Below are 27,312 nucleotides of genomic sequence, written 5' to 3'. Positions count from 1 at the left end.
TAAAAGTTTCCTTTTCTTCATAATTTCAGAACTCAAAATGAAAAATCAGTTTTAGGGTTTATAGTTACGCCTTTTTTTCAAATTCTTTAATCCAAATCAACCCCTCTCTCTCCCTTCTCAATTCCAAGCTCAAAATTTTTATTTGTTGTTTCAATGGCAAATAACAATGTAAGTCAATTCACTAATTAATTTCTCAAATTCTCTTAATTTCAAATTTTAATTTTAGTTTTTTTGTTAAATAAATAGGCTGGTGGTAGTGTTGATAATACATTCAGAAGAAAATTCGATCCAGAAGAGTACTTAGAACGCGCTCGTGAGCGTGAAAAACAGGTGGGTTTTTTGTTTCTTATTAAACTTTCCTTAATTTTTTGAATTGAAGTAAGTTCTTTCAGCTTGATTTTGCTAAATTTTGTTGATTTTGTTTTTTGTTTTTTTAGGAGGCCGAGGGTCGTGGGAAATCTAAATGTAAGTGAACGAACAAAAGCTTTCTATTTGGTTATGTTTGATTGATTGTTTTTTGTGTTTTTAGATGATGGGTTGCTGTTGCTGTTGTTGTTGTGTGCAGCGAAAGGGCCACCGGTGCAAAGGAAGCCCTTGAAGCATAGGGACTATGAAGTTGATCTCGACTCTCGGTTGGGGAAAACTCAGGTGTAGTTACTTGTTTTAGCTTTAAATACTGGCTTTTGTTGTTTAACTCACTTTTTATTTGCTTGAATCAATATAGTATAGTTTCTGGTCATGTGGGTGTGTTTTGATTTCTTACAAATTGTACTACTTGTTTGTGCTAAGGTAATAATGTTAGGAGTGAGGATGGTGATAGCTGATAAATTGTATTAAGTTAGTTAAAACGATTGGTAGGAGCTTGAAAGTTGAGAACAAGCTGTTGTTTTAGATTGGATTTGTGGGGAGTTGAACAAGGTTGTGATTCTTGTTGGAGGTGCTATTATTGTGGCTGACTCCCATTGTAAAGCCTGTAAATGAAGGGGAGATGAATCAAAGTATGGTTTGCAAGAATGACCGAATTTTGACTTTCGAGGTTGAGGGCTATATCTGCAGGGAGATACTGGAAAGCTGTGGTCACTTGTTTTACTTAATATGTAGGAGATAGTGTCAATAGAGGTCTCGCTCCCTTTGAAGGTGACCTGTCAGTGTATGGTTCTCATAGTAGATGTCAGGACTCTGGATTATCTAAGTTTTTCATCTTTTCATGAATGGGAAAGGTGTTTTGCTGTTTTCAATAGTATTTCTGTTATTCTATTTGGGCTGGTTTCATGGATCAAGGGTCTTTTAAGATTCTTCCGAAACATCTTTGGCATGGAGTATCATGGAATTTGAATCTTTGTTACTTTGCTCTTGTCTGTTTGTTAATTCATATTTATGCCCTTTTTTTTTCTCTCGCAGGTTGTTACACCAATTGCACCTCTAAGTCAGCAGGTATCATTCCTACCCTGCTCCTAAATTTTCCTTCTCATTGCTTGGTTAGGTGGTTCTTAAATATTTTTTGTCTGTGTTTTCTGAGAATAGAGTGCCAGGTCTTCTCTGGAGTTAGTTTCAGGAATGATTTTCTTCCCTTTTTTGTTTCCCTTTTATTTTATTCTGAGAAATCATGCTCTTCCTTTCTTCATCTAGAATCCATTTTGCTTTCTTTAATTAAAGCAAAAAAGTAAATAGAGTGGTTATTTACGAATACAAGCAGAAAGGAAAGCTATTCATATCTTGGTCCAAGAACTGAAAATGGGAGGGGGAAAAAGCACAAGTAGTGTAGATCAGTGGATGTGTCTGGCTCGATATTTTCTTAAGTTATTCCCTTATTTCCATTGGTGGCTGAAGTATGGGCTCCCGTGAGATCAAAACTAAGTTGGCAACACTCCCATCTCACTTCTCCTCTTTAGAACAGATATAGTACAGTCAAGAGTCTCAACTCAGCTATCCATTGGTTTCTAGAGTTGTCCGCTTAGATGCTAAGAATCTTGTTATTGGTTTGGCTAGTTAGTAGTCTTCTGATCAGTGATTTATGTAGCTATACCTCTGCCATCACAGACACATCACTTTCAATACATACAGAGGAAATGTTATGGTTATTGTATTTAACACTTTTATTTAATCCTCTCTTATTCCCTTTTTTGCAGGCTGGATACTACTGTTCAGTTTGTGAGTGTGTGGTAAAGGATTCTGCAAACTACTTGGATCACATCAATGGAAAGAAACGTATGTTATTATCCAGACTTCTTTTCATATCGAGTTTATTTTATGTGTTTGGATGTCCCATCCCTCTAATTTCTCTGCAATTTCTTTTCCCTTCAGACCAAAGAGCTTTGGGCATGTCTATGCGGGTGGAGCGTGCATCTCTTCAACAGGTACTGGCAAACTTTTTGGAAAAAAGCCTTCATTTACGAATGGGGGATCTCAATTGACCAAATGAATTGCTACAAAGCTGTGATATGTTTTTATTGATTCAGATTGCTTTAGCATTGGGTATATGTTAGAAGGAAGAACAACAATACTTTGAATGAATGTAGAGAGCCATAAACCATCTAAAGAAACCAGAGGAAAGTACCTGGAGTCTTAAAGAGACTAAATAGCAGATATGAATGATCAAAAAAAGGAAAAATAAAAAACCATAAAGCAAAGATGGTCGTCTTTTATTTTGAATTCTTAAAGAACAACTGTCTGTTGTTCAAAAAAGGAAAGAAAAGAAACAACTGTTTGCGTGAGTGTAGGCAAAATGGGAACTTAAATGTAACGTAGCGAGAAAATAAAATTCCTACCCCTTGGAGCATTGTAAGATGAAAATTATATGGATTGATTGTATCTAAGCTAAGGTTTTTGTATCATCGCAGCAATCAATGGATTGATTATCCATAGTGGAATGGTATGTGATAAGCTGTATATCTTTCTTCAATATTTGTAGGTCCAAGAGCGATTTGAAAAGCTCAAGAAACGTAGAGAACCTGGAAGCTTCACAGAGCAAGGTAAGACTTTAAAACTAGATAGGAGAAATGCAATATCAGAATGGAGGTTTTTTGATGTAGCATGTTATTTCATGGATAGTATCAAATTTAGCAAACTCCTGTTTCCTTTTCCTCAGATCTTGATGAACGGATCTTAAAACAGCAAGAAGAAGAGGAGGAACGCAAGCGTCAACGCCGAGAAAGAAAGAAAGAGAAAAAGGTTAGTGTCACTAGAATTTTGTGTTGAGAATATTTCTGAGGCCATAAAACACATGCCTAAAGGTATATATGATCTTTCGGCTTTCAGTTTTCAATTTTTTTCTGTATTGAACAAGTAATTCTTCTTTTTCTCGCCATCTTTTTTTCTGTAAAGATTACACTATACCACGTTTACCATATACTTTCATTGATGGTTAATTGCTGAGCCATTTCTGGGCACAGAAAGAGAAGGCAGCAGAGGAGGAAGAAGCTGATATTGATCCCGATATTGCAGCTATGATGGGGTTTGGCGGTTTCGGTTCAAAAAAATAATCATAATGTTTGTTCATACTTCTCTACCAGGAATTAGCTTTGCCATGATGTAACATCAGGAGCCTTCTTCATATGGCAATTCTGAGCTTTGCCGTGTAACATTTTGTAGTTTCCCTCTCTCAGGCTGCTGTCTTTCATGCTCTCCTAGCAATCAAGTCTGTTAGAGGAAAAACAGCCACTCATTTGCTAGACATGTACTGTAGATTCAACGGTTATAATACATTTTCACTGTTTCATCTACCCTATTTTCTGTGACACTTCACTCGAATTTCACTTCTCTTTATGTTAATCTCTTCTATTGAGTAAATATTGGAAGTTATAGGTTGAGCTTTCTCGAGTCTGTACTCATGACTGGAATTAACACTTTAATCTTTTTGGAATGCTGGAGGATTTTTCTCAGGTTTCCCCTTTATTGCCAATTCTAACTTGGTATTGATACTGCTATGCCAAAAATCTGACTGGAGATTTCGAGACCTGCAAAGTGCTCTAATGTTCCTTGGATTAAGATTAAGGCAGTGTTTACTTGTGTGGTTGTACCGTGTTTTTCAATATTTTTGAATTTTTTTTAGTTTTAATTTTTTTTTTAATGTTTTGATGTGATGTATTAATATTAAAAAAAATATTATTTTGATAAATTTATGAGTAAAAAATATTTAAAAAATAACTTTTACTACAATCTCAAACACGCTTTAAATAAACATGAAAATTGACGGTTCTGAATTAAAATAATAATGAAAACAAAAAAAATTAGCTTGTTTTATTTTTTAAAGTATTTTTTATTTTTTAAAATTTGTTTTCAAAATTTTAGCCAACGATTCTTTATTTTCTTTTTTTAGAAACTATTTTCTAAACTTTAAAGACATTCAAGGAGGTTTTTTGAAAATTAAATTTTATAATTTAAAAAATTACTTCTAAAATTTTACTCTTGTAATGATTCATCTTCATTTTCCTAACCTCTTAACACCACCTTAAAAAAACTCTTTAAATTTCTGTTGAAGAGGGGGGAAAGAAAGAATGAGCAGAACTTGGTTGAGATTGAGCGCAACATACTACGCCTTCTCCATGGTCGTGAAACCCGGACGCAGCTCCGTGAACATTTCCTTCGCTTTGGCCATAGCCAACTCAACCAAATCGGAGGAGATCGTTTGGTTCAATGGTGAAACACCATCAAATTAAGCCAAAAGTTGAACACTATGGATGCATGGTTGATCTGCTTGGGCGTGCTGGATGTGTGAGGGAGGCTTATGATCTGCTTAGAAGCATGCCTGAGGGAACTCCAAATGATGCTGCTCCATGGGGTTCCTTGCTTAGTGCTTGCCATACTCATGGCGACGTAGAGCTTACACACATCTTGCAGTGAAAAAGCTTAATTGATCTTGAACCATGGAATTCAGTCAAATCTAGCAGGTGTGTGTGTGTAAATTAAGAGCTTGTGTAATAATACTTGCCAAATTATATTGATGCATAAATAGAAGTTCATGTATCTGTAACCTTTCTCTCTATTCTTAACAATAAAGACTTTTCACTCTTATTCTTGATCACTTGCTTGCTTATCTACTCTTCGAGATCTAATCCTTCATTGAATTACTCGTATCGTTTCCATCCTGGTTTTAAAATTTTAACAGGGTTATCAATCTTGAAAAAAGCAGCGGGCTTTTCTTCAGTTTTCACAGTGACAGCAGGAGTAGCAGAACTTGGCTTATTCTCTTCTGAAGTTTCAGTCTTCACATCCTCTGGTGTACCACTCGCAGGCCTTGCATTGCTCCTTCCTGGACAGCAGCTGCTCTTCCTCTCAATCTTCAGCTTTGTTGCTTAAGATTTGCCGAGCTTCTAAACAAAGATAATATAAATAATCGTTCAGTGTGGTGGTGGAAAAAATAGCATTGAGCGAAAACTATGTATACAGAGCCCTATGCCCCTATATGAGACTCTGTGTTTTTCTTCCTTTAAATGAAGTGTGAACTCTCGTTTTACCTTGACATGCATGAATGTATAAAACCCGCAGGTCATCAGAGTGTGTGCCGCATTGAAGTTAGTGCAGCAAACGTTTTCAATTTCCAACACCAATGGTTTTTTATGGAAAGAAATCATTAATCTTTTGTTTATATTTTAGGGTTGAAGGAAGAAAGAAATATAAGTTCTCCAAAACTACAGATTAACCAGTTAAATTTACCTTATATATATAGCATTAAAGTTTTCAGCATGATCCAGAAAAGAAAAACTTTAATGCTATGAAAGTGAATTAAACATTTGACCATCATTGTCTTTGTGTGCATAAAGAGAGAGATAATAAAACAACGAATCATTTATTTTGATGAGGGAAAGATTTCTAACAAAAAGCAATATAAATATAAAGAAATTATTGACTCCAACTCAAACATCCCTTGTTTAATTACTGCTCCCAACTTCAGCCTTCACAGGCTCCTCCTCTTTCTGGGCACTAGAAGCATCCTTCTCCTCAGTCTTCACCTCCTCGGGAGCAACAGCAGTAGTTGCATCCTCTTGAACCAACGTTTCAGGCTGAGTAGTTACTTCCTCCTCCTTCTTTGGCACCTCCACACTGCAAGCACAGGTTCCTTCGCAAGCCATCTTCAACTCTGTTTGCTTAACTTTTGCTTACAATATAAAAAGAACGGCTGCTTTGCTGGAGATGAATAAGTGAAAGAAATGTTGAGCAATTTATAGTCTGTATATGAGTGTAACGTATTCGGCACTAAAATGGTTTCAGTTTCTTGTTAAACAAGGATCTGTTGAGCCTTTTCTTGCTAGAAAATAAGAATGTTACTGATAACTGAGGCTAGCTGTTATGGGGTAATTAAGAATAAGAACGTTTCAAATTTCTCAGTTACTAATTTAATTAACACATTCTACAAGCATAGTTTTTTATAAGATTAGCTGGTTAATTAAAACTAGCCGATGTTGAGACCATGTCTAAATTAGGCTTGGTTGTTGATATTTTTAGATTTTCTTTATGTTTTAAAGTTATTTCTGGATTCATTTCTTAATTAGATTTTGAAGTTTTATTAAGAAAATCGATTTAGCTACTATTTAAACAATTCCAAAGGTTATTTTTCAGAATAATGAAGAATTCTTGACATCAGAATTCATTCTAGCTGCTATTTAGAGCCTGTAAAACCCTAATAATTAATTTCTTCTTCTTTTTTTCCATCATGCAATGTTCACACTCATGATAAGAAATAATGATGGCCCTTTTGATGTATAAGAATCTCATCTAGAGTCCAAGACAATCTCTCCACTAGCTAAAAATATTCCACTTGCAAGTGCAGATGCTATCATCACACTTCATAAAATGGAAGTATTCTACAAAACATAGATTACAGATGACTGTGATCTATGCTATATTCTTGCAATCTGATGAGTTACATTACAAGATCAGTCTACACCACCAACTGCCAAAAGCCATGGCATAGAATCCAATCAAGCTGGGCAAGCTTGACGCGCTGCTTGTTTCACCATTGATGTACGTTGCCATGTTGAAGCCTCCTACAGTAGACAGGCACGGATTGCTACATTCTTGTACCATTGTCAAGCAGCACGTAACTGTTAAAACAGAAGGAAAACAGCAGGGCAGGGCAACTAATTGGCTAGTGAAGCTGCAGCCAGCACTCATTGCCTTATTAGAGAAAAGAAAATCTGACATCACATCATTAATGCAACTCAACACTCGTGTCTTGTCTCAGCTAGGCAAGGTCCATTACAGAAGAGGTCATCAGTTGCTTCAGGAGGCGCATTAAGATTCCCACTTTGTGTTAATAATACTATATGCCTCATCAAATCCTGAATAAATCTGTGTAAATTAAAAATAAAACAAATTGGGAGAAAATGGAGATGCGGGGTATCGATCCCCGTACCTCTCGCATGCTAAGCGAGCGCTCTACCATCTGAGCTACATCCCCTTTGACGATAGCTTCCCTTTATATCATATATAAACCTAATAAAGTTAAATCTTCAGTTTTTTTGATCACAATAACATCCCTTCTTAGTTAACGCCGGAATGATAAAAGACTGCTGGGCTTGGGTGCATCGGCTCGTTCTAGGCAATCCTCACTGGCACCGTTAAAAAAAAAATAAAAATACCGAGACCATGGTAAATTTACTGTATATCATATTACTGTATAATTACTAATTTACCTTTCAACAAAAATTGAATGAGCTTCGTATTAGGGGTAAAATATTTTTTTTCTAAGGGTCCATTAATTTTTATGATTTTGATCGGGGAAAATTTTGTATTTTCACCTTTTAAATACACAATATAATGATTATATTATTCTAAAAAATATTTTTTTTTAAATATTAAACGGGAAAAATTCAATCTTTATATGTTTTGAAAGTGACTATATTATCCTCAAAAGTAAAAATTGTCAAAATTATATCCATGGGCATTTTATATTTTTCAATTGATTTTTGTTGTAATAAACAAATTGATAAAGAACAATTTGATCTTTTGGTTGAGATGGATATTATTAAAGAAAAGAATTGATGGAGGTTCGATGCAAGCGCAAGTAAGTGGGCAGGTGTGCGATGACATTCCACTTTCAAACACTACCTTCTATAAAGGTGTTGTAAGTGTCCCGTTGTGCCTTTTCTAATGATGCCACATGTATACACGACAAGCGATTGGGCTTCAATATACTTTTTTTTTCTTCTTTTTCTTTCTTCTCCCTTCTCCTTGCCATAATATAAAAGTGTCAGTTTCATTTGTTTTTTGCTTTCATTTTTGGTACTCATTATTTTGATTGTTATTTCTTTTGTTTTGGATCCTTTTTTATTGCATTTTATTTTTCAATTTTATCCCTCAATATTTTGATGATTTAGAATTTTGCTTCGTTATTTTTTAAAATTTATCTTTTATGAGGTTACTCCCGATCTTATGATCAGGATTGCAAGTTTCAAAGTTAACCTTGGTTGACTTTGATTCTTTTTTTCATCCTTTTTAATATATATATTTTTAATCTCATCATTCAACATTTTATTTATTGAAAATTGATTTTTATGTTTTTTTTAAATTTCTTTATTTTGGGTTATCTTGTGTCAATGATCACGAAGTTAGCAGGATAACTCAAATAGACTCAAATCTCTTTTTTTTGTTTTTTTTTTAAATTTTATCTTTTGACATTGAGTTTTTTAATAATTAAGTTTTATAGTTTTAATCAATATACTTTTGACGGGGTACCCTGATATCATGATCAAGTCACAAATCTTGCATGTTAATCTAGATGGACTCGAGTCAAGTTTTTTGATTTTTTTTAATCTTTTTAATTTTCTTGTCAATTTATTTATTATTATTATATTTTTTATTTGTATTATTTAAATTAACCAAGTGTTATTTTAGAAATATTTGTGGGGCCTAATTATCTTTTTTTTCAACATTGAAAAAAAAAATCTACATCGAAAAAAATTAAGGACATACTGCATCATAACGCATGCCCCTGTCTAGTCACTGTCTATTCTTATCTCCAATTTTTATAATTGCCGTTATGAGCACATTGAACAGATTCTTAATCAAGCAAGTACTTGTGAAGATTCAAGGTACAAACAACAGATTGCTTTTGAGGTTAATGGAAATGCTTTTCGAATGCTTGATCCATGAAAGGAACCAACCATCTTGCGAAACAAAACACCCTCTTGTCGGTGGAGAATCATATGCTCTTCCACAGGATTTGACAAGGGTTCACCTTTAATGGTGAACCTTCGCTTTCCCTTTAATGTGAATCAACAGCAGATACAAATTGCAGCAATCAAGCACTTTTAACAACTCTCTTGTCCCATTGAATTGTTGGGAGACAGTGGACGTGTAATAACAAACTAAGTGTCAAGCGAGCAGGCAGCAGAGAACAAGAAGTAATGCCCATTTTCATTGGCTCATAACAAACAACAAATCATCAATCACTTCTAGGTTTTTTCATTATGCACATGAGGTAGCATGTATGCCATTTTACCCAAAACGAACGCCAAACAACGTGAAAATACCTTCAAACGTGATTATACAACGATGATGTCCATTGGATACAGTATGAGACATCAGAGAGCTTAAGAACTAGACGGATCTTAATTTCCTGTAGATTGCTACTTGATATACTGAGAAAGCCACCTGAAACCCTCTCCATAGCCCATTTTGCGGACAATGCTACACATGAACACCTCGAGGGGACGGACATTTGAGTCTACCAAGTTCACCTTACCCTTGCCGGTGGTGAAGTTGGTAAGACCCAGGTAGAAACGCAACTCATCTTCTGAGGCAGCATCTGGGATATCAATCTTGTTGCCCAAAACAAGAAAGGGGACATTGGCTAATGCTTCATCAGAGAGGAGAGCATCCAATTCTTTCTTGGACTCCGCAAATCTCTCTTTGTCATAAGCATCTACCAGGTAAACAACAGCATCCACCTTCACATACAAAGAACTTTATGTCAAAACTCAGCAGTACAACACAAAAAGAACAAACAAATCCGACAAGGACATTCCAACATGGTCATCTATTCATCATGTTACAAAGACCAAAAAACTTAGAAATCATGAGAAAACAAAGAAAGCAGGCAAACAGGAATCCCGTGAGAACACAGTAATCATCCACATGATGCTTCAATAAAGGTTTGCCAGTACACCATTTTACCACTATAGTTACTCATACGCAACCAATTACAAAAGTGCAGGACAACAAATTACAACTCGGGCATTCTATGTCTCAAAGTAGAAAATCAGAAAGCAGTTCATCCAAGTCAACATAAGTCTGCAATAACTAATGCAAAAGGGGGGGGGGGGGGGGAAGGCACATGTATGGTGAAGTACTAGTGAAACACTTACAAAGACCAAAAAATGCCATCAGCGAACTCCCATTTCAATTTTTGCCTCCCATGAATCAAATAATCACAAAACAAACATTATGTGGGATTATGACGGCGTGAGCTTATCAAATATGAATATTATTCAACATTGGGCAGTTAACATGTTCAATCTAAGTGTTGATGAGAAAGTAACTTTGGCTTCCTTAACCTTTTCACTCGTAGGCAACTAAATGTGAAAAGACCACAAATTAAAACTACCGCATCCTATATTTCAGAATTGAAAATCATAATGCAGTTCATCTCTATTAGCAGCCAACATATATAAATAAAAATTGGCCCAAATGGAGGGTGGGGGGACACATGCATGGTGAGTACTAATTAAGCACCTTGCAAGGACCCAAAAGTGCTATCAGCAAACTCCAATGTTGTTACTAGCCTCCCATGAATTGGATAATCACAAGATCCAACATTATCTGGGATTATGAAGGCCAGAAAATCTCCCTTATGAATATTATCAACACTTGAGCAGTTAACATATCCAATGCAAGGGTTAATCACACAGTAACCTTCACTTCCTTAATTTTTTAAGCAGCTTCCCAAGATTCCTAAACCATTTCACAAATAATCCATGCCTTAACATCACCAAAAGTGGAAACAACTATCAAATTCCTAAATCTCTACACATTCCACTAAATAGCAAATATCAATCACAAGTATTGAAATTATGACTGCAACCACAAACAATTACCTGTTCCACGCATTGCAAAAATACAAAACAATATACAAGTTTGGGAGAGAGCAGATAAAGGACCTTGGCATAGTAATCTTTCCAAACTCGACGGGCAATCTGATGGCCACCCAAATCAAAAGCCTTGAACTTGATTTTGCCTATACTCAATTCCTCTGATGTTGGATACTGCGTTGGCTGATGTTGCACCAGTCTCTGCACTTGCGCACACAAACAATAACAAAAGCCATTACAAAATAAATTCATTTCTTCAAATTCTCACTTATAGAATCAAAACTTTTACACTTTAAACAAAACGCATTTCGTTTACCATCTTTAGTGACCTGAAGTACAATTCAGCCAAAAAAAGAAATTAAATATCAATTTTATAATCACACGTTAGCTGTTAATTTATTTTTTCAAGTTGAAGAAACTTGAATAAATAAACAATAACTATAAATAATGATTGATCAACAGCTACGATTTGCTTTTGAGAAAGATCTAATGGCAGTGATTAAAGAATAAAGGGTTGAACTTCAATCCTTAATTTTCCATTTTTTTACTTCCAACTATAAAGACAAAATTTAAGAAAAAAAATCCTAATTCATATTTAACTTCTTAGCAACCAAAAACTTCATAAAAGTAATAAATTTACAATCTTTATTCAATTTTCCAGCAATTTCTCAGCAACCAAACAGAACGCAGATAAAAAAAATCATAAGAAAAAACAAGCCAATAATTCAATTAAAATAAAACAAAAGTACCTCTTTTTTTTTTGTCAATTGCAACAAAACCCAGTTGATATTTCAACTCTAATTAACCAAAACTTTAACAAAATATAATTAAGTTTCAATCTTTATTCGATTTTCCTAAGCTTTTTCAGCAACCAAACAAAACCGAGGAAAGAAAATCATAAACAAAATCAATAAATAATTGAACTAAAAAAACGTACCTCGTCTTTTAACATGTGAAGCAATGTGGTTTTGCCAGCATTATCAAGGCCTAAAAACAAGATCTTAGCTTCTTTTTGCCATAAACCAAGTGATGCTAGCACCCCATAAAACCAATCAAGCAAAAACATTTTTTAAATATAAATTTTTTAGCTTCAATCAATCAAGATTTTGTTGATTTTGTTTTAAAAAAGCTAGAGAGTGGCAGTCTAGAGAAAGAGAGAAAGGAGAGAGATTGATGCCAGTTTTCGAGAGAGAGAATATATGTATAGAGATTTTATTTTATTTGATGTGGGTCTGAGTATGAGTGTGAGGTGGCGGTACTTGATTGGTGTTGTTGTTGTTGGTGGGTCGGGTTACCAGGTTAGATTGTTTGGACCAATGAAAAGCGAGAATTGTGCTTGGTGGCGTCATTGGGTGACTTCTGACCGTTGATTAAGGAATGGACGGTTTTGATTGATTAGGACGTGGGTTTTCTTTTTCGGGGGGGTTAAGTTTTGTCTGTGGTGGGAGATGGCAATTATTAGGGCAAAACGGTGGGGTGTGTGTGTGGCTTTGGAATGTGTGACATGTGGAGGATGGAATTTGGGCCCACAGGCCTAAACTAGAGGCTATATGTTTGTAGACTTGGAACAAAAATATGATGGTTAGGGGACGCTATTGCAGTTCGCGGAAGATTTTGATTGCCACGTGAGCAAAACGCCATCATGGCAGCCGACCGTCAAGTTGGCTGGCAAGGTGATCGGTAGAGATGGCAATGGGGGCCTGACATGTCTTCTGACCATGTAATAGAAGATAGCCTTTACCCGAATCCCTGCCATGAATGGAGTCACTTTAACCTTCCAGTTTCAAATTTAGAAGATTGAAGGAGATGATCTCCAAAGTATATTGCTCCCTGTCATAAATGGTAGCAGAGTAGTATTGCTCCCTGTCATAAATGGTAGCAGACCACAAATCATCGATCACTTTTAGGTTTTCATCACGGAAATGATGGAGCATGTATTTCATTTTAAAATAGAGAGCATGACATAAACAGTGAGAAAGACCTTCAACTATGATTCTAAAAAGTCAACATCCAAACTCGTTCTATATAGAACATAGCACTTGAGAACTAAACAGGTCTTTGATTTCTATAGCTCCCTTGGGAACTAAACTGATCGGATCTTAGATTTCTATAGCTCAACTCTAGATGTACTGAGAAAGCCACCTGAAACCCTCTCCGTAACCCATCTTGCGGACAATGCTACACATGAAGACCTCGAGTGGACGAACATTTGAGTCTCCCAAGTTCACCTTTCCCTTGCCGGTGGTGAAGTTGACAAGGCCAAGGTGGTACCGCAACTCTTCTTCTGAGGCAGCATATGGAATATCGATCTTGTTGCCCAAAACAAGGAAGGGGACATTGGCTAATGCTTCATCAGAGAGGAGAGCATCTAGTTCTTTCTTTGATTCAGCTAACCTCTCTTTGTCGTAAGCATCTACCAGGTAAACAACTGCATCCACCTTCACAAGAAAAGGATTTTGATGTCAAAACTCAGAAGTACAATATAGTCCAGGAAAAACCCAACAAGAAACAGTCAGACACGGCTATACTAAAAGTTACTGTGTCAATAGTAAAAAATGACAAATGATGTGCAAAAATGGAGAGGAAGACAACAAGTACTCAGGTGGTTCATGTGCAATTTTGCATTATTCAAGGGCTAGAACAAATAAAAACTCGGCAGTTCCATATTGCAATGGAAAAGAATGTGTGGTTAGGTATTAGTAAAACACTTTTCAAAGACCAAAATCGTTATCAGTGAACTCCCATTTGGTATGTGCCTCCCACGAATCAGATCATCACAAAAGCAACATCGTCTGGGATTATGAAATAAAAAGCAGTCTCCAATTCAAATGTTGTTGACACTTGGTCGGTTAACATATCCAAGTTCAAGGGCATTTTCCCCTTCCTCCAACATAATTTGATGGACGGAAGGGGTAAAAAAAACCTCATATTGCCATCCAATAAGACTAAATGCAGTAACTTACGTTTACTTGAATCATTTCACCGAGTTTCGCAAAATTCCTAAACTATTAGGACACAGCTCCAAATCCTAGCATTAACCAAAGTGGATACACTTTCAACTTCCTGAATCTGCATGCATTTCTCTAAAAGGTAAACATCAACGACAAGTATCAAGAAATGATTGCAACTTACAACCACAATGAACAACCAATCCACACGTTCCAAACAACTAATGTGCTGAACCTCATTGCAAGCAAAACCAATATGCTAAAATATACTATACAAAACAATATGAGAGAGAATAAATAAACAACCTTGGCATAGTAATCTTTCCAAACTCGACGAGCAATCTGATGGCCGCCCAAATCAAAAGCCTTAAACTTGATCTTCCCTATGCTCAACTCCTCTGATGTTGGATACTGTGTAGGCTGGTGTTGCACTAATCTCTGCCACACCGAAAAACGAAAAACAAAACCCATAACAAAAGTTAATTCATTTCTTCAATTCACTTCATGCAATCAAAACCCAGTTCATTCTCATTTCTCGGTAACCAAAGACTTAGCAAAAACAATTAAAAATCTGAATCTTTAAGCCTCAAGCTTTCATTGTTTTTCCATCCAATTCACTCATAAACACAAAATTTAGAACACCTAACAAAAACCCAATTTATTTTTCACTTCTATGTCACCAAAAACTTGACAAAATAAAACAATTAAAGAGCCTAAATATTCAATTTTCTTTGCAGTTTCTCAGAAACCAAACAAAAACCAGAAATAAAAATTTAAAACAAATATGAAAAAATAACTCAAAAGCACCTCATCTTTTAACATATGAAGCAAGGTGGTTTTGCCAGAATTATCAAGGCCCAAGAACAAGATCTTGGCTTCTTTTTGCCACAAACCAAGTGATGCCAGCACCCCATAAAACCAATCAACCAAAAACATTATTTTTCGAAAAAGAAGAGAACTTTTAAAGCTTCAAGTTTTGATTTGCTAACTAAAACAGAGAGAGAGAGAGAGAGAGAGAGAGAAGAAGCTGAAATCTGAAGAGTGTGTGAATTTACATGGAGACACAGATTGTGCTTTGTATGTAATTGCGTAAGCTCTAATTTAGTTCTTGAAGATTCAAAAATCTTCACTTTGAAACCTATTGTTTAAAACGCTTCCAACTTTAGCTCTATAATTCTTAAACATTTTAATTTGACCGCTAATTACTCAATTCGCTATACTTGTTTTATTATTAAAAAAATATTTTAAAGATTAATAAATAAAATATTTTTACAATTATGAAGTATTATAGATGGGTAAATTAACTTAAAATAAAAAAAATTAATGATTTTTAACGAGTTGCATAATCAAGAGATAGATAAAAAAAAAAAACTAATATTTCCAAGTATTTTGTTAAAAACTTTATAGAAATAATAAGTGTATTTTGAAGACAAACAAACCTAAATAATTAGAAAAAAAATCCATCTTTCTCTTTCTTTTTCAAAATTTAATACATGCTGTAATATTTCACAACTCTACAGTGACGGGAAAAAATATTAAAAAAAATGAGTTTCCCATTATACTCTCGTACCTAATAAATAATAAACTAAAACAATATGAACCAAAATGTAATATTCAGAAAAACATAGGAGTCAAAATAAAATCTATGTTGGTGGGTCGGGTTCCCGGGTTAGAAAGCTTGGACCAATGGGGAAGCTAGGATCTTGGCCGTTGTCGTCATTGGGTGAAGGTGGGCGGTTGACTTTAAGAGCGGACGGTCTAAGATTGGATTAAAATTGGATTGTGGGTTTTTTTTTTATGGGTATTTGTTAGGTGGGAGATAGAAATTAAATTAGCTGGCTTTGTTAGGCAGGGTGTGGTTGCAAAAACCAGAGGCTCTAATTTTTATTTTTATTTTAAAATAAACCTGGATTTTGTGGGTTGGAATTTAGGATAATTTTTATTTTAAAAAAACACAAAGTTGAATTTAGAATGGTGCTCTTGGTTCAAATTTTTATTCATTTTGAATTTCCATAAAAACACTAATTTATAGAAATAAATCAAGATAGATTTTTACAAAATTACCATCATGGAATTTATGGGATCTACCAACAAGATTCACTCATTCAACGTATGGGATTTTTTTAGAAAATAATTTTGGGAAATTCTTTTAGCTTCTTTTATTTTTTGTGTTTCAAAACTATTTAAAAAAAAATTAATTTTTTTTGTTTTAAATTAATATTTTTTTTGATATTTTTAGATATTTTGATACGTTGATTTTAAAAATAATTTTTAAAAAATAAAAAAAATAATATTTTAATATATTTTTAAATAAAAAAATATTTTAAAAAATAACTATTTTCTCAAACATGTACTATCCTAGGTGTAGATTTGCATGGTTGATCTTGAATGTAATAAATGAAAGATTAAAAATAAAACAGGAAAGTCGATGACAATAATTAATCAGAGCACCCATTTTGGGTAAATGTCTCATCTCATAATTTTGGATTCCATAAATTTACTCCAATTACATATTCTGTAATTACGAGACAAATAGTACAGCACTTGACTTTTTATTAAAGTACCCATAATTAAGAACTTTGAAAATTCATGTCGTTTAATTTGTTTTATGTGATGGTCTTTCTAATTTTTGAAATTCAAATCCTAAAATTCAGATAAATACAATTGGGTTTTTAAAATAATAACTTCAAAAATATTGTTATTTTTCCTTTTCTAGTCTAGAGTGTTAATTAAAGTTGATGATGAGAGTGAAATATAAGTTAATATTTTGTTTTTTATTTTAAAAACATAAAAATTCATTGAAAAAATATTTCATAGAAAAATTTATTTTATATTTTTAATCAAATATATTTTTGTCTTTTTTATTATCCATCCCTTCTATTATGGAAAACTAACTTAGGGGTGAGTAAAAAAACCAAAAAACCGATTAAACCGAGAATACCGAAAAAAAAACTGAAAAAACCAAACTGTGAAAAATAACTGATTAAACCGATTAGAATTTTGAAAAAACCGACTGGTTTGGTTTCTGTTTTATAAGCCTGAAACCGAAAAAACCGAACCGAACCCAAATCGAAAAAAACTTAGCCAAACCAAAAAAATCCGAGCAAAACCGGAAAAAAACGAGCCAAAACCGAGCCAAACTGAGAAAAACCAAGCCAAACTAGTTTAAACCGGTTTTTGTTCTAAAAAACTGAACCAAACCGAAACCGGTCGGTTGAACCGATTTTGATTCAGTTTCGGTTTGTTTTTTTTTTAAATTTGGTTTAGTTACTTTTTTTTTTATAAAAACCGAACCAAACTGAAAATGATTACCCTAAATTAACCAATCATAATAAAAAAATTTTAAAAAAAAACCATGAAAAGATTTAAATTCATTATTTAATGTATATAAAGATGTGAGATTGTTTTGATTAATTTTCCTTGTTTATTAGAAAAATTATTTGCAAATAAACAATTGGGTAGTAGACAGATCTTGTCTTTTTCCTTGTTTAACCATGATGGAGAATCTTATTATAAAAAAATTCAAAGTAACCGGATGACATTTCTGACTTTACCACTTTAGCACTATGAACTTGTCATAAAGAACAAAAAACGAAATTGACCTTAGATATGTAATTGATACCATTAAAAGAAAAGCTAAAAAGGGTGAAAATTTTACTCTAGCTCTATACGTGGATTGCCGGAATTAAATTATTTATTTATTTTTAATTAAAAAAAGCTTAAGCATTAAAATGATATCACAAACAACAATAACAATAATAATAATTATAGCTAAACAATAATAATAATGGTAAAAATAATATTAATTTATGATAATAATTATAATAACAATATTAATAATAATAATAACAAAGATGATGATAATGATCATGATGGTAGCTGTAATCTCCTTCCTATTATGAATAATAATGCTATAACTGATCATTGTGGGTATAATAGTAGATACTCAAGACCGTGTTATTATTAAAAAATTTCATGACAGTGTTAGTGGTAGTGACAATAATAACAACAACAAAAATAATAATAACTATAATAATAATAGTGATAATTTATTATTTGATATTAGATTTGATGAAAATTGTGTTGCACCTTTTATGTATAGTATTTCTGATATAATATCATGAGTTACTTATTTAAAAAATTTATGTGGCTTGATATTCTTTTTTAATTTTTATTTTATTTATTTTTATCGTTAAATACTAGTTTCAAATTGCAGAGAATTAAATTAGTACCTCTAGAAATCACGTGAAAAAGTATCCATTTCTCACATTCATTTGGAAATTTTTGTACCATTCAATGTTGGTTGAAACACGAATTTATTCTCTGTATCATGGTGTTAAAAAACTCAGCTTTTATATATATATAGACACTATTTAACTCAATTTAATTTATTAAAATTAAATAATATATATGGCAAGTTGAGATTTTTAAAACTTAGTCAATTCAATTCATATACCCTATAACAACTAATATGATTTGTTGCTATAGGTTCTGATTTTTTTTTACAATTGATTCTTTTTTTTTTTACAATTAATTTAGTTGATGTAATAAGTTTAAATTATTTATTACATCTTATAACATGTCTTGGGCTAATTTATCAAGCCTAAATTATAGTTTTAATTAAGTCAAATCTATGAAAATTAATAATATAAACTCAACATGTAAATATATATATAATATAAAAAAAATTAGCCTAACTTCATATAATCAACTTGGTCGGTGTTTTTTTTTAATGGAACAAGTTTAAAATTTATAAAATACTAGAAATTAAGTTTGATATAATTATGAATTGAAACCCAACTATATTCCTAAACATCTTTACTTTATATTATCATTTAAAATTATATTTTTTAAATTTAATTTAATTTAATAAGTTAACCGGACTTACTAAGATGAAATTTAGCTCGAGCTGATCCTAAACATGTTAGAGGTTGATTCATTCAAACTTGGATGAATTAATGAGTTAACTTACCCGAGTGAGTAAATTTGACAGGGTACATTGTAGTTTTTTTTTTTTTTTTTTAGTTTTTTTATTCAAAATAACCCTATTTTATTTTTAAAAAATTACTGAAACGAAGTATTTTATAAAATATTCTATAATTAACATGGCGGCTCCAATATCAAGGATAGATCAGACCACATGCCAAGTATGAGTATGATAAGGATGTCTCAAGTCAGAGAAACCTCACCAGAAAGATGCATCAATCCAATAATACTGTCCGACAACATGGTATAAATTATATTTTAAAGATTTTTTTTATATTTTAAAATATAATAAAATAATATTTTTTTAAAATTTATTTTTAACATTAATATATTAAAATAATTAAAAAAACAAAAAAATAACTGAAAAAATTATTTAACTGGAATATAATTTAACTGGTTAATTTTTAAATTTAGTTTAATTCTGAGGAATATAATTTAACTGGTTAATTTTTAAATTTATTTTTTAAAAATTATTAATTCAAATTCTATAAATTTTAAAATAATTAAAAACTTATATAATTATTAATTTTAAAATTTTAAAAAATTAGCTCAAATAGAATGTACATTTAAAATTATATAAAATAAAAAACTGTCTCCACACGCCGACACGCGTATAGACTGATCCAAATTTGGAAACTAAGAAAAAAAGATTATATATATTCTTCCATATCCAAAACCTCCAAAACAATCGACTGTCCTCGAAAACCCACAGACAGCCAACAGTTTTGAACCTCACCCAACTCCAAGTTGACGACATCTTCTTATATAATAAACACACTTTCCTTCTCTTTCTCCCAACACAAACAAGCAACAAACCTTAGCCTTCACAAACTTTCTCTATAACCTTGCCTATCCTTGATTCTTAACCCTCCGATCAAACTACTTACCCCCCCCCTGTCAATCAATGGCTGATGAAATGGGAGCAGCAGAAGAACGCAAGATCCTGGTAGCTGTTGACGAGAGTGAAGAGAGCATGCACGCTCTTTCATGGTGTCTCAAGAATGTCCTGGTTTCTAACAATCCTTCCAAAGATACACTAATTCTTCTTTATGTAAAGCCTCCTAGAGTTGTCTACTCTTCTCTTGATGGCACAGGTAGGACTACAAACTCAAGAGACATTTCACAAGCCTTCAATATTTAATTTCCCTGTGATTCATTTAAAACTCTTTTTTTTGTGTGTTTGATTCTCAGGATATTTGCTTTCTTCTGATATCATGGCAACTATGCAGAAGTATAGCAATGATATTGCTGATTGTGTTATAGAGAAGGCCAAAAGGATGTGTAGAGAACAAGTTCAAGATGTGAGTTTAAACATATTTCCAGTTAGTGGAGTTTAATACATCAAGGGCTGTACTTTTACTCTTTTCTAAGGTCTAGGTACTGCAGTTGGTTGTTTTGTTTGATTTATTGTCTTGATGGATTTGATGATGTCTAGGTCAAGGTGGAGACAATAATTGAGCATGGTGATGCAAGGGATCTCATTTGCCAGGCAGCAGAGAAATTGCATGCTGACATGCTGGTCATGGGCAGCCATGGCTATGGTCTTATCAAGAGGTTGGTTGGTCCCTCTTAATTTCCTTTAATCATGTCAGTGCCTGTGTTTTTAACAATGATCACTCTCTTGGATTCTTATCTTGGATATTTTTTAATTTCTGAGAACAGATTCTTTACTTGGATTTTATTAAATCCATGAAAGCAAATATATTAATTATTTATTTACAACAAGAAACTTCACATTTAAGCTTCTCTTTTCTACAATTTATATACAGTTAAGCTTCTTGGTTTAATTTGAATTAGGTTCCCTTACAGTGTTCTGCATCTATAATCTACTTACTGGTAATTGTTTTTGGACTTCAGGGCATTTCTTGGAAGCGTGAGCAACCACTGTGCACAGAATGTGAAGTGCCCTGTTCTGATCGTGAAGAGGCCCAAATCAAATTCTGGAAGCAAATGAGTAAAATAGATATATAAATAGAGAGATCTTCTTGTTAATGTGTGATTTTGAACATCTCTGTGTGTCCTTTCCTATGTATCCTATTAAGGATGTGTAACCTTTGTATTTGTACATAATTCCAAGGACTCCATTCCTTGTCTCTTCTCCTTTATTTGGCTGAGCAAGCCTTTGTTTCTGAGTGAGACTGGTTGAAAAATGTAAGGGATTTTGCATCACTTGGACACACCTCTTCTTGCAATGATTCTGATAGCTCAACATCTTGTTGGTATATGCTATTCTTTGTGTGGTTCAGATCTTGTGTTTGAGACTTGAAAGAGTTGCCATTTTGAGTAGTGGAAGGTTATGGAGTTGTTCTGGAAGAAGATAGAATAGAAAATGCCCTTTGTTCTAGGATGAACCCAATGGCCTGAGAGAATCCCGCTGATGATCTTCCATGGAAAGATTTAGCATGCTTCCTTGGTGCATTCACAGTGCTCTTAAAAGGAGACTGGTGGAGAGTCTTAATGGCCAAAATGACACTAAAAAATGGCATTCCTCTTGTAGAAAATTTATTCCAGAAGTTTATGGGGAAACCGTTTTACGGAGATCAAGACTATTTAAAATTCAAACGGAGATCAAAACTGTTATTCAAATTTATTAAAAATACCAGATATTGTTTTTTAGATTTCTCTAAAAATATAACTTTAAGACCTGAGAAGACTAATTTTATCTTCGTTGAATGCCACGTCGTCCCCTGTGAAAGGAGTCCTGAATCTGAATTCTGATGTGGCTTTATCTTCAGTCACGTTGATTGTAGCCAAATACATAAGAGGTTCCTACAGAATGGAAATGGGAGAAGCTAGCAATTCCCTTGCCCCACTGTTGAAGGAACAGAGCCAGGACATTCTTTCCGTTCTTTCTTGAGTTCTGAACCTTTTTCTCCTGTATGTCTCTAGATGAGAGAACTTTTTATTAAATATTTCAAAATCAAATAAAAATGATTTTTGAGAAGGCATGTATTTTTAAACTTACAAGAATTCATTGCAAAACTATTATATATATATTGTTTTTTTTTTTTTTGGATTTGAGAAAAAAACAGCTAATAAATCTATGTAAATTAAAAACTATCATTTATCTTAAATAACAAACTTCCTGACGTTCACTAAGATAGTTTTGATTCTCCTAGTCTTTCTCTTTGACTGCAACAGCAACAAAAATCATATGCATGAACACTCTTTCTTTTGTGTCACAATGAAATACTCTGCCATAGTTGACCTTTCTTGATTGATCAACACTACAAGTCAGGTGATCATTCAATTTTCAATACCTTCAAATGACACTTGTTCATCTGTGACTTGGAGCTTTTTCAGTCCTTTCTATAGTTAAGAGAACTACGTCTCATCTTCTGATCTTCCCCCCCCCTGTTTTTGTTAAGAAATCAAGCTTGAAAGGCTAGCTTTACTTCTCAGTTTCAATACCATTCTTGCACTGTCATGTTATAGTTTCCAGATTCTGGGACCATTGAGCTAAAACTGGACATCCTGTCTGCCATAGGCAAGTAAAGAAAATGTACTTCTTAAGAGGAGCAAAAGGTTTTTGTTCTTAAAAGATATACAAAATCTCATCCTTCTCTTGAGTGATCAAGTGGAAGAGTGAACCGAAATTAAAAAACAGAATCATTGATTAGGAATTTTACTTGTGAAGCTATCTACTATGCTCAAACCTTGTAGATGTCACTAAGGACAGAGCTTAGCCATGGCATCATTCCGATGATACAGTGAATTAATACTATAATGTTTTATTTGTTTTATTACCCGTGTAATTTTCCTATGTTGCTTTGAAATGTAGGTATCAGACCACAGATATTTAGCTGCAAAAATGAGGTTCAACTCGGAGAGGTTTCGATCGCTGAAGGCAATTGTTAGGCCTTCTTATTTTCTCATCATTCTAGTAATTCCCTCCTCAAGCTCACACCATTTTGCTTTGTTATTCTTCCTTTTCAATGGTTTGCCACTTTTAAAGTTTGTAGCAGAACTTACACTCCTGTTTAACATATCAGGTTCTTTCAAGTTTCATGTTCTCAGAATTGTGTGTGATGATTAAGCAATCCAAAAACCGCGTAATGTCCGAGTCTGAAGGAGTGCGTAACAAATCTTTCTCAGAGATTCAGATGACCGCAGGACTGCTGCACCGCCTGAACTCATCAGCATCAAATTTAGCAAGAGCTTTAAGCTCATCTTTGAATGGAACTCAGCTTTCATTTATTGCCATTCAAGCTAAGGTTAATGTGACCAAAACCATCGGAATGTGATTTCTATGCGTAGCTAAGCAGAATAGGAATTGCAAGTAGTGTTTTCTTGATCCCGCACCAACCCCTTTGTGACTGATGGGTAGTGTTTTTGTTTCCAGGTTGCACCAACTTTGTTCCTAGCACTTTCGACGATTCCAGAATTATCACAAGTTTCATACATTGGACTTGATGGTCTATTATTCTCCTTCTACAATGACGAGGACCAAACATTTTCAATCTATTCCAACACTTCATTTTCCTCGCAGTGGTTTACTCAACCCGTAAATCGTGACACTGGGAAGTTATATGGAGATGCAGTTGCCTCTGACCCTAAGGTTACTGTAAATTCAAGCTGGTTTCAGAAGGCCTTGAATAGCACAAGTGGGCATTCTTCAATGGATACTGGGTGGAACAAGGCTCAAGATAGCTTATTCCTTAACACGGCAGCCGTTGACGGAAGGGGTGTTGTATCCCTTGGGTTTCCAGTAGAAGTGGTCATTAATCATTTTGCGGCGCTGGATTTTCATGGAGGGTTTTTTCACTTAGGAACTGCAAATGGACAGGTTGTTGTGCAAACAAAGCTTCCAAACAGTCAAATAGAGATACACAACGACACAGTTATGGTGCAAACAATGAAGCGAAATGGTGACCCTTTAGGTCACTATAATATCTCATGTGATCCTGAGGATGGCAGATTAAGACCTCTTCATAAGAAGATAGTGGGAATCAAGTACATGTTTTACTGCTCCACTCTTGATATTGCTGGACTTAAATCGGTATGTCAAGTCCTTTAAGAACAGAATCTGTAGTATGTTGTGCTAGATATATAAATTTCCTTAGGATGCTTGTATGCATTTTAAAGCTGACCTGAAAGTCGATCACCATATTTCAGATCTGCACAGAGCTGAAAACAATGAACTGTCAGACTCCATATCCAGTCCAATTCTTACTAAAAAAATTTCTTTTCAGGTTTATGTATTGGCTTATCCTAGAAACGGTCTAGTGCACCTCGTCCACAGAAACAGCATGCTATCACTCCTGCTTCTAGCCCTTGTGTTTATTTTCATTGTTATCTCCCTCTGCACCTACCTATTCTTGACTGCAAGAGCCACAAATCGCGAGATGTTTCTATGTGCTTCCCTGATAAAACAGACAGAAGCAACTCAACAAGCGGAGCGCAAGAGCATGAACAAAACTAAGGCCTTTGCTGGTGCAAATCATGATGTTCGCAACTCTCTGGCAGCTGTAAGAGCTTCAATACATTTTTGCCAGGAAGAGGCTAATCCAGAATCTAAGTTAGCGGCACAATTAGTACAGTTAGAAAATCATACGAAGGACCTTCTTGGTTAGTTAGCAATATCTTCTTTCAATCTTTACCTTTGGAGTCCAACTTTATCATAAATTTCTTAACTTTTTGTTTAAAAAATGTTGTCTCAGGCATATTGAACTCAATTCTGGACATGAGTAAAATTGAAGCAGGGAAAACATCACTTGAAATAGAAGATTTCAACTTGGCCGAACTCCTTGAGGAGGTAGTTGATATGTTCTATCCTTTGGGAATGAACAAAGGCATAGACATTGTGCTAGATCCCTGTGATGGCTCTACGCTCAAATCTGCTAATGTGAGAGGCGATCGATTAAAACTTAAACAGATATTGTGCAACTTGGTGAATAATGCAATAAAGTTTACGTCAGAAGGTCATGTCTCGATTCGTACTGTGGTTAAGAAGAAAAACTTTAGAAAAGAGATCATTGCTTCTAATCGTACAACTGTGATGAAGTTTCTATCTCGGTTTTGCTACAAGAACCAAGATAGCTTCAATGATCTTGATGCTCTCAATACCGTTGAAGAAAATCCCAACGAAGTGGAGTTTGAATTTGAGGTGGATGATACAGGCAAAGGAATACCTAAAGATAAGCAAAAATCCCTCTTTGAAGACTATGTTCAAGTTAAGGAAACAGCTACAGGACAGGAAGGAACTGGTTTGGGACTTGGCATTGTCCAATCTTTGGTAAGAAAAAGATGATTATTACTTCAGAACCTGTTTTACCTTCCTTCATTCTTCTGATTATATTAAACATGTGCTCCAGGTACGTGTGATGAAAGGAGAGTTAAGAATTGTTGAGAAAGAGCTTGGAGAAAGAGGCACTTGCTTCAAGTTCAATGTTTTTCTTTCCTCTGTCGAACCCAAATCAGCCGAACCAGAAGAAGATCGCCGCTCGAGTGCATTTCATCAACACTTTCCATTCATGTCACCAAAACCAGAAGGGTCCCATGTCATAATCTTCATTCCTGGTGAAGAACGAAGAAAGGTCTTGAAGAAGTATATTGAGCGCTTGAACATTAAGGTGACAATAATTAAGCAGGTGATGAATTTACAGCTAGAGCTCGAGAAGGTTAAGCGCAAGCTAGACCTTTCTTATTTCATCTCAGGAAAACCAGAAAACACTTTAGATGATTACTTGAGCAAGTCTGCATCCACCAACTCCGATCGAGGATCACTCGATGGATCTCTAAACATCAAGGATGAAGGTGATCACATTACACCGCACTACAAAAAGACCAACTCCAAAAGTTCATCAAGCATCATACTGCTCGTGATCGATGTCAACGAAGCTACTAGTTACCCTAACTTCCAAAACATCCTGGCTAACCTTCGGAAAGACATTGGAAAGTCTTTGTGCAAAGTTGTTTGGTTGGAGGATCCAATCATGGGACATTCAAGCGATGAGGTGAAGGATAGGGTAACCGCAGAAGGCGATTATGTGTTACACAAACCACTTCATGGTTCATGTTTAAGTCAAGTCCTATCATTGCTTCCGGAACGCAAGGGTGCATCTCATTGCAACTTCTCAAAGTCCACAAGGAGGACAACGGTTCAAGAAGTCCAGGATTGTGCAGATTCTAATCTTTCGAATGACTTGTCTTGCTCGGAGATCATTGAGCTAGACCTTGCTTCACCTCAGAGCAGCTCACTCCAACCGACAACGGCGAATAAACCCACCGTAGAAGCTGGTTCCAAACCCTTGAATGGAAAGAATGTCCTGGTTGTTGAAGATTCCATGTTGCTGCAGAGATTAACCAGTTCAGTTCTGAAAAAACTTGGAGCAAGTGTTGAAGTCTGCACAAATGGAAAAGAGGCCTTCGATGAAGTCAGCAAATCATTAAGTGATCAAAAGAAGGAAGGGGATTCAATCTCTCTCCCTTATGATATCATTTTCATGGATTGTGAGGTATGGATTCATCAACTTTTATTCCACAAATACAATTATCAATTGCAATAATTCAAAACTCATTTCACTGCCGGTTTTTTTTTTTTTTTTGGGGGGGGGGGTGGGGGATGAAAATATAGATGCCAGTAATGAATGGATTTGAGGCAACAAGGTTGATACGAATGGAGGAAGAACAATATAGTGGCGTTCATATACCAATCATAGCATTAACTGCCCATGCGATGCCAGAGCAAACAAGTAAAGTCTTCGATGCTGGAATGGATTTCCACCTAACCAAACCCTTGGAAGAGAGAAAGATGCTGGAGGTTATCCTATCGATTGTTAATGAGTGAGACCTGGCTGCCTTCAGAGTTATTCATTAGCACCAGCAGCTTGCAACTTTTCTTGTTTTTTCTTCTTTTAATCACTACTACCACTCCCTTTCGTATTCATTATTTTGCAATAGATAAGCTCTGGAAAAAGATGGGATGCTTTGAAACTAATTTCTGCAATGCCTTTCCCTTTACAAAATATTGTTTTTTTGGTATTTTTTTTAATAATTTTAATATACTAATATTAAAAATAAAAAATAAATCTAAATAAAATTATTTTAATACATTTTCAAATAAAAAATATTTTTTAAAAATATCCATCACTAATCTATATTAATAGTAGTATATTAATAGTAGTCTATATTAATAGTAGTCAATCAAGACACACAACAAAAAAAAAAAAAAAAGGGGAAAGAAAATCAAATCCCACCAAAAAATAATAAAAACTCCTTTTTCTATCAAAAAGTATTTTTAAACTATCTCTTACTTATATTCATCCCTTGTGGTTTAATTATTTAGTAGTTTACATGCTGAATGACCATAAAACTTCTCAGAGGATTGCTGCAATACCAGCATCGAC

At 34.2% G+C, this 27,312-nt stretch overlaps 5 protein-coding genes and 4 non-coding genes across 10 annotated transcripts; 3 read left to right on the top strand and 6 right to left on the bottom strand.

Moving 5' to 3' along the window:
* The first annotated feature begins 8 nt into the window (after nucleotides 1-8).
* On the top strand, nucleotides 9-3,881 carry LOC7478910 (uncharacterized). Of its 2 annotated transcripts, none has more exons than XM_024583246.2 (10): nucleotides 9-168; nucleotides 247-330; nucleotides 438-465; nucleotides 566-648; nucleotides 1,402-1,434; nucleotides 2,130-2,208; nucleotides 2,305-2,357; nucleotides 2,912-2,972; nucleotides 3,089-3,171; nucleotides 3,325-3,390. In XM_024583246.2, the coding sequence occupies exons 1-10, from the start codon at nucleotides 154-156 to the stop codon at nucleotides 3,373-3,375; spliced, it is 570 nt and encodes a 189-aa protein (XP_024439014.1). In that variant the 5' UTR covers nucleotides 9-153; the 3' UTR covers nucleotides 3,376-3,390. The 2 variants fall into 2 exon arrangements, with proteins under 2 accessions (XP_024439014.1, XP_002319487.2); XM_002319451.4 differs by lacking the exon at nucleotides 3,325-3,390 and adding an exon at nucleotides 3,393-3,881 and having other exon boundaries at nucleotides 10-168.
* Nucleotides 3,882-7,326: 3,445 nt separating this feature from the next.
* Nucleotides 7,327-7,399, bottom strand: TRNAA-AGC (transfer RNA alanine (anticodon AGC)). The gene has a single exon. It is a non-coding gene; the product is annotated as a tRNA-Ala (tRNA).
* Nucleotides 7,400-9,335: 1,936 nt separating this feature from the next.
* LOC7478907 (GTP-binding protein SAR1A) lies at nucleotides 9,336-12,233 on the bottom strand. Its single transcript, XM_002318923.4, has 3 exons — nucleotides 11,968-12,233; nucleotides 11,100-11,231; nucleotides 9,336-9,890 (listed from the first exon to the last, which is right to left on the bottom strand). The coding sequence occupies exons 1-3, from the start codon at nucleotides 12,094-12,096 to the stop codon at nucleotides 9,570-9,572; spliced, it is 582 nt and encodes a 193-aa protein (XP_002318959.1). The 5' UTR covers nucleotides 12,097-12,233; the 3' UTR covers nucleotides 9,336-9,569.
* Nucleotides 10,275-10,395, bottom strand: LOC112323934 (small nucleolar RNA snoR83). Its single transcript, XR_002977479.1, has one exon. It is a non-coding gene; the product is annotated as a small nucleolar RNA snoR83 (small nucleolar RNA).
* Nucleotides 10,647-10,768, bottom strand: LOC112323936 (small nucleolar RNA snoR83). Its single transcript, XR_002977481.1, has one exon. It is a non-coding gene; the product is annotated as a small nucleolar RNA snoR83 (small nucleolar RNA).
* A 698-nt stretch (nucleotides 12,234-12,931) lies between the features above and the next one.
* LOC7481702 (GTP-binding protein SAR1A) lies at nucleotides 12,932-15,037 on the bottom strand. Its single transcript, XM_002318922.4, has 3 exons — nucleotides 14,786-15,037; nucleotides 14,285-14,416; nucleotides 12,932-13,468 (listed from the first exon to the last, which is right to left on the bottom strand). The coding sequence occupies exons 1-3, from the start codon at nucleotides 14,912-14,914 to the stop codon at nucleotides 13,151-13,153; spliced, it is 579 nt and encodes a 192-aa protein (XP_002318958.3). The 5' UTR covers nucleotides 14,915-15,037; the 3' UTR covers nucleotides 12,932-13,150.
* On the bottom strand, nucleotides 13,710-13,829 carry LOC112323935 (small nucleolar RNA snoR83). Its single transcript, XR_002977480.2, has one exon. It is a non-coding gene; the product is annotated as a small nucleolar RNA snoR83 (small nucleolar RNA).
* A 4,628-nt stretch (nucleotides 15,038-19,665) lies between the features above and the next one.
* LOC7481701 (universal stress protein PHOS32) lies at nucleotides 19,666-21,141 on the top strand. The gene is made up of 4 exons (XM_002319450.4): nucleotides 19,666-20,058; nucleotides 20,156-20,265; nucleotides 20,400-20,518; nucleotides 20,822-21,141. Exons 1-4 carry the CDS (start codon nucleotides 19,869-19,871, stop codon nucleotides 20,916-20,918), a joined length of 516 nt encoding a protein of 171 aa, XP_002319486.2. The 5' UTR covers nucleotides 19,666-19,868; the 3' UTR covers nucleotides 20,919-21,141.
* Nucleotides 21,142-22,438: 1,297 nt separating this feature from the next.
* On the top strand, nucleotides 22,439-26,903 carry LOC7478906 (histidine kinase CKI1). The gene is made up of 7 exons (XM_024583555.2): nucleotides 22,439-22,847; nucleotides 22,957-23,178; nucleotides 23,307-23,963; nucleotides 24,157-24,532; nucleotides 24,625-25,199; nucleotides 25,279-26,421; nucleotides 26,541-26,903. Exons 1-7 carry the CDS (start codon nucleotides 22,776-22,778, stop codon nucleotides 26,751-26,753), a joined length of 3,258 nt encoding a protein of 1,085 aa, XP_024439323.1. The 5' UTR covers nucleotides 22,439-22,775; the 3' UTR covers nucleotides 26,754-26,903.
* The last annotated feature ends 409 nt before the right edge of the window (nucleotides 26,904-27,312 follow it).

The sequence above is a fragment of the Populus trichocarpa genome, chromosome 13 (assembly GCF_000002775.5).
Source record: "Populus trichocarpa isolate Nisqually-1 chromosome 13, P.trichocarpa_v4.1, whole genome shotgun sequence".
Classification (NCBI taxonomy): domain Eukaryota; kingdom Viridiplantae; phylum Streptophyta; class Magnoliopsida; order Malpighiales; family Salicaceae; genus Populus; species Populus trichocarpa.
This window is presented reverse-complemented; position numbering and strand designations above follow the sequence as displayed.

What these genes read in the sequence shown, in the direction of transcription:
- LOC7481702 (XM_002318922.4), bottom strand. Translation starts at nt 14,914, where the DNA reads ATGTTTTTGGTTGATTGGTTTTATGGGGTGCTGGCATCACTTGGTTTG. An exon ending in TTCATATGTTAAAAGATGAG is followed by an intron (nt 14,417 to 14,785) that starts GTGCTTTTGAGT and finishes TCGGTGTGGCAG; the next exon opens with AGATTAGTGCAACACCAGCC. An exon ending in GGAAAGATTACTATGCCAAG is followed by an intron (nt 13,469 to 14,284) that starts GTTGTTTATTTA and finishes TTTCTTGTGAAG; the next exon opens with GTGGATGCAGTTGTTTACCT.
- LOC7478910 (XM_002319451.4), top strand. An exon ending in TCACATCAATGGAAAGAAAC is followed by an intron (nt 2,209 to 2,304) that starts GTATGTTATTAT and finishes TTTTCCCTTCAG; the next exon opens with ACCAAAGAGCTTTGGGCATG. An exon ending in AAAGAAAGAAAGAGAAAAAG is followed by an intron (nt 3,172 to 3,392) that starts GTTAGTGTCACT and finishes TTCTGGGCACAG; the next exon opens with AAAGAGAAGGCAGCAGAGGA.
- LOC7478906 (XM_024583555.2), top strand. Translation starts at nt 22,776, where the DNA reads ATGAGGTTCAACTCGGAGAGGTTTCGATCGCTGAAGGCAATTGTTAGG. An exon ending in CTTATTTTCTCATCATTCTA is followed by an intron (nt 22,848 to 22,956) that starts GTAATTCCCTCC and finishes TTAACATATCAG; the next exon opens with GTTCTTTCAAGTTTCATGTT. An exon ending in TTGGCATTGTCCAATCTTTG is followed by an intron (nt 25,200 to 25,278) that starts GTAAGAAAAAGA and finishes CATGTGCTCCAG; the next exon opens with GTACGTGTGATGAAAGGAGA.
- LOC7478907 (XM_002318923.4), bottom strand. Translation starts at nt 12,096, where the DNA reads ATGTTTTTGCTTGATTGGTTTTATGGGGTGCTAGCATCACTTGGTTTA. An exon ending in TTCACATGTTAAAAGACGAG is followed by an intron (nt 11,232 to 11,967) that starts GTACGTTTTTTT and finishes GCGCAAGTGCAG; the next exon opens with AGACTGGTGCAACATCAGCC. An exon ending in GGAAAGATTACTATGCCAAG is followed by an intron (nt 9,891 to 11,099) that starts GTCCTTTATCTG and finishes TTGTATGTGAAG; the next exon opens with GTGGATGCTGTTGTTTACCT.
- LOC7481701 (XM_002319450.4), top strand. Translation starts at nt 19,869, where the DNA reads ATGGCTGATGAAATGGGAGCAGCAGAAGAACGCAAGATCCTGGTAGCT. An exon ending in GTAGAGAACAAGTTCAAGAT is followed by an intron (nt 20,266 to 20,399) that starts GTGAGTTTAAAC and finishes GATGATGTCTAG; the next exon opens with GTCAAGGTGGAGACAATAAT. An exon ending in GGCTATGGTCTTATCAAGAG is followed by an intron (nt 20,519 to 20,821) that starts GTTGGTTGGTCC and finishes TTTGGACTTCAG; the next exon opens with GGCATTTCTTGGAAGCGTGA.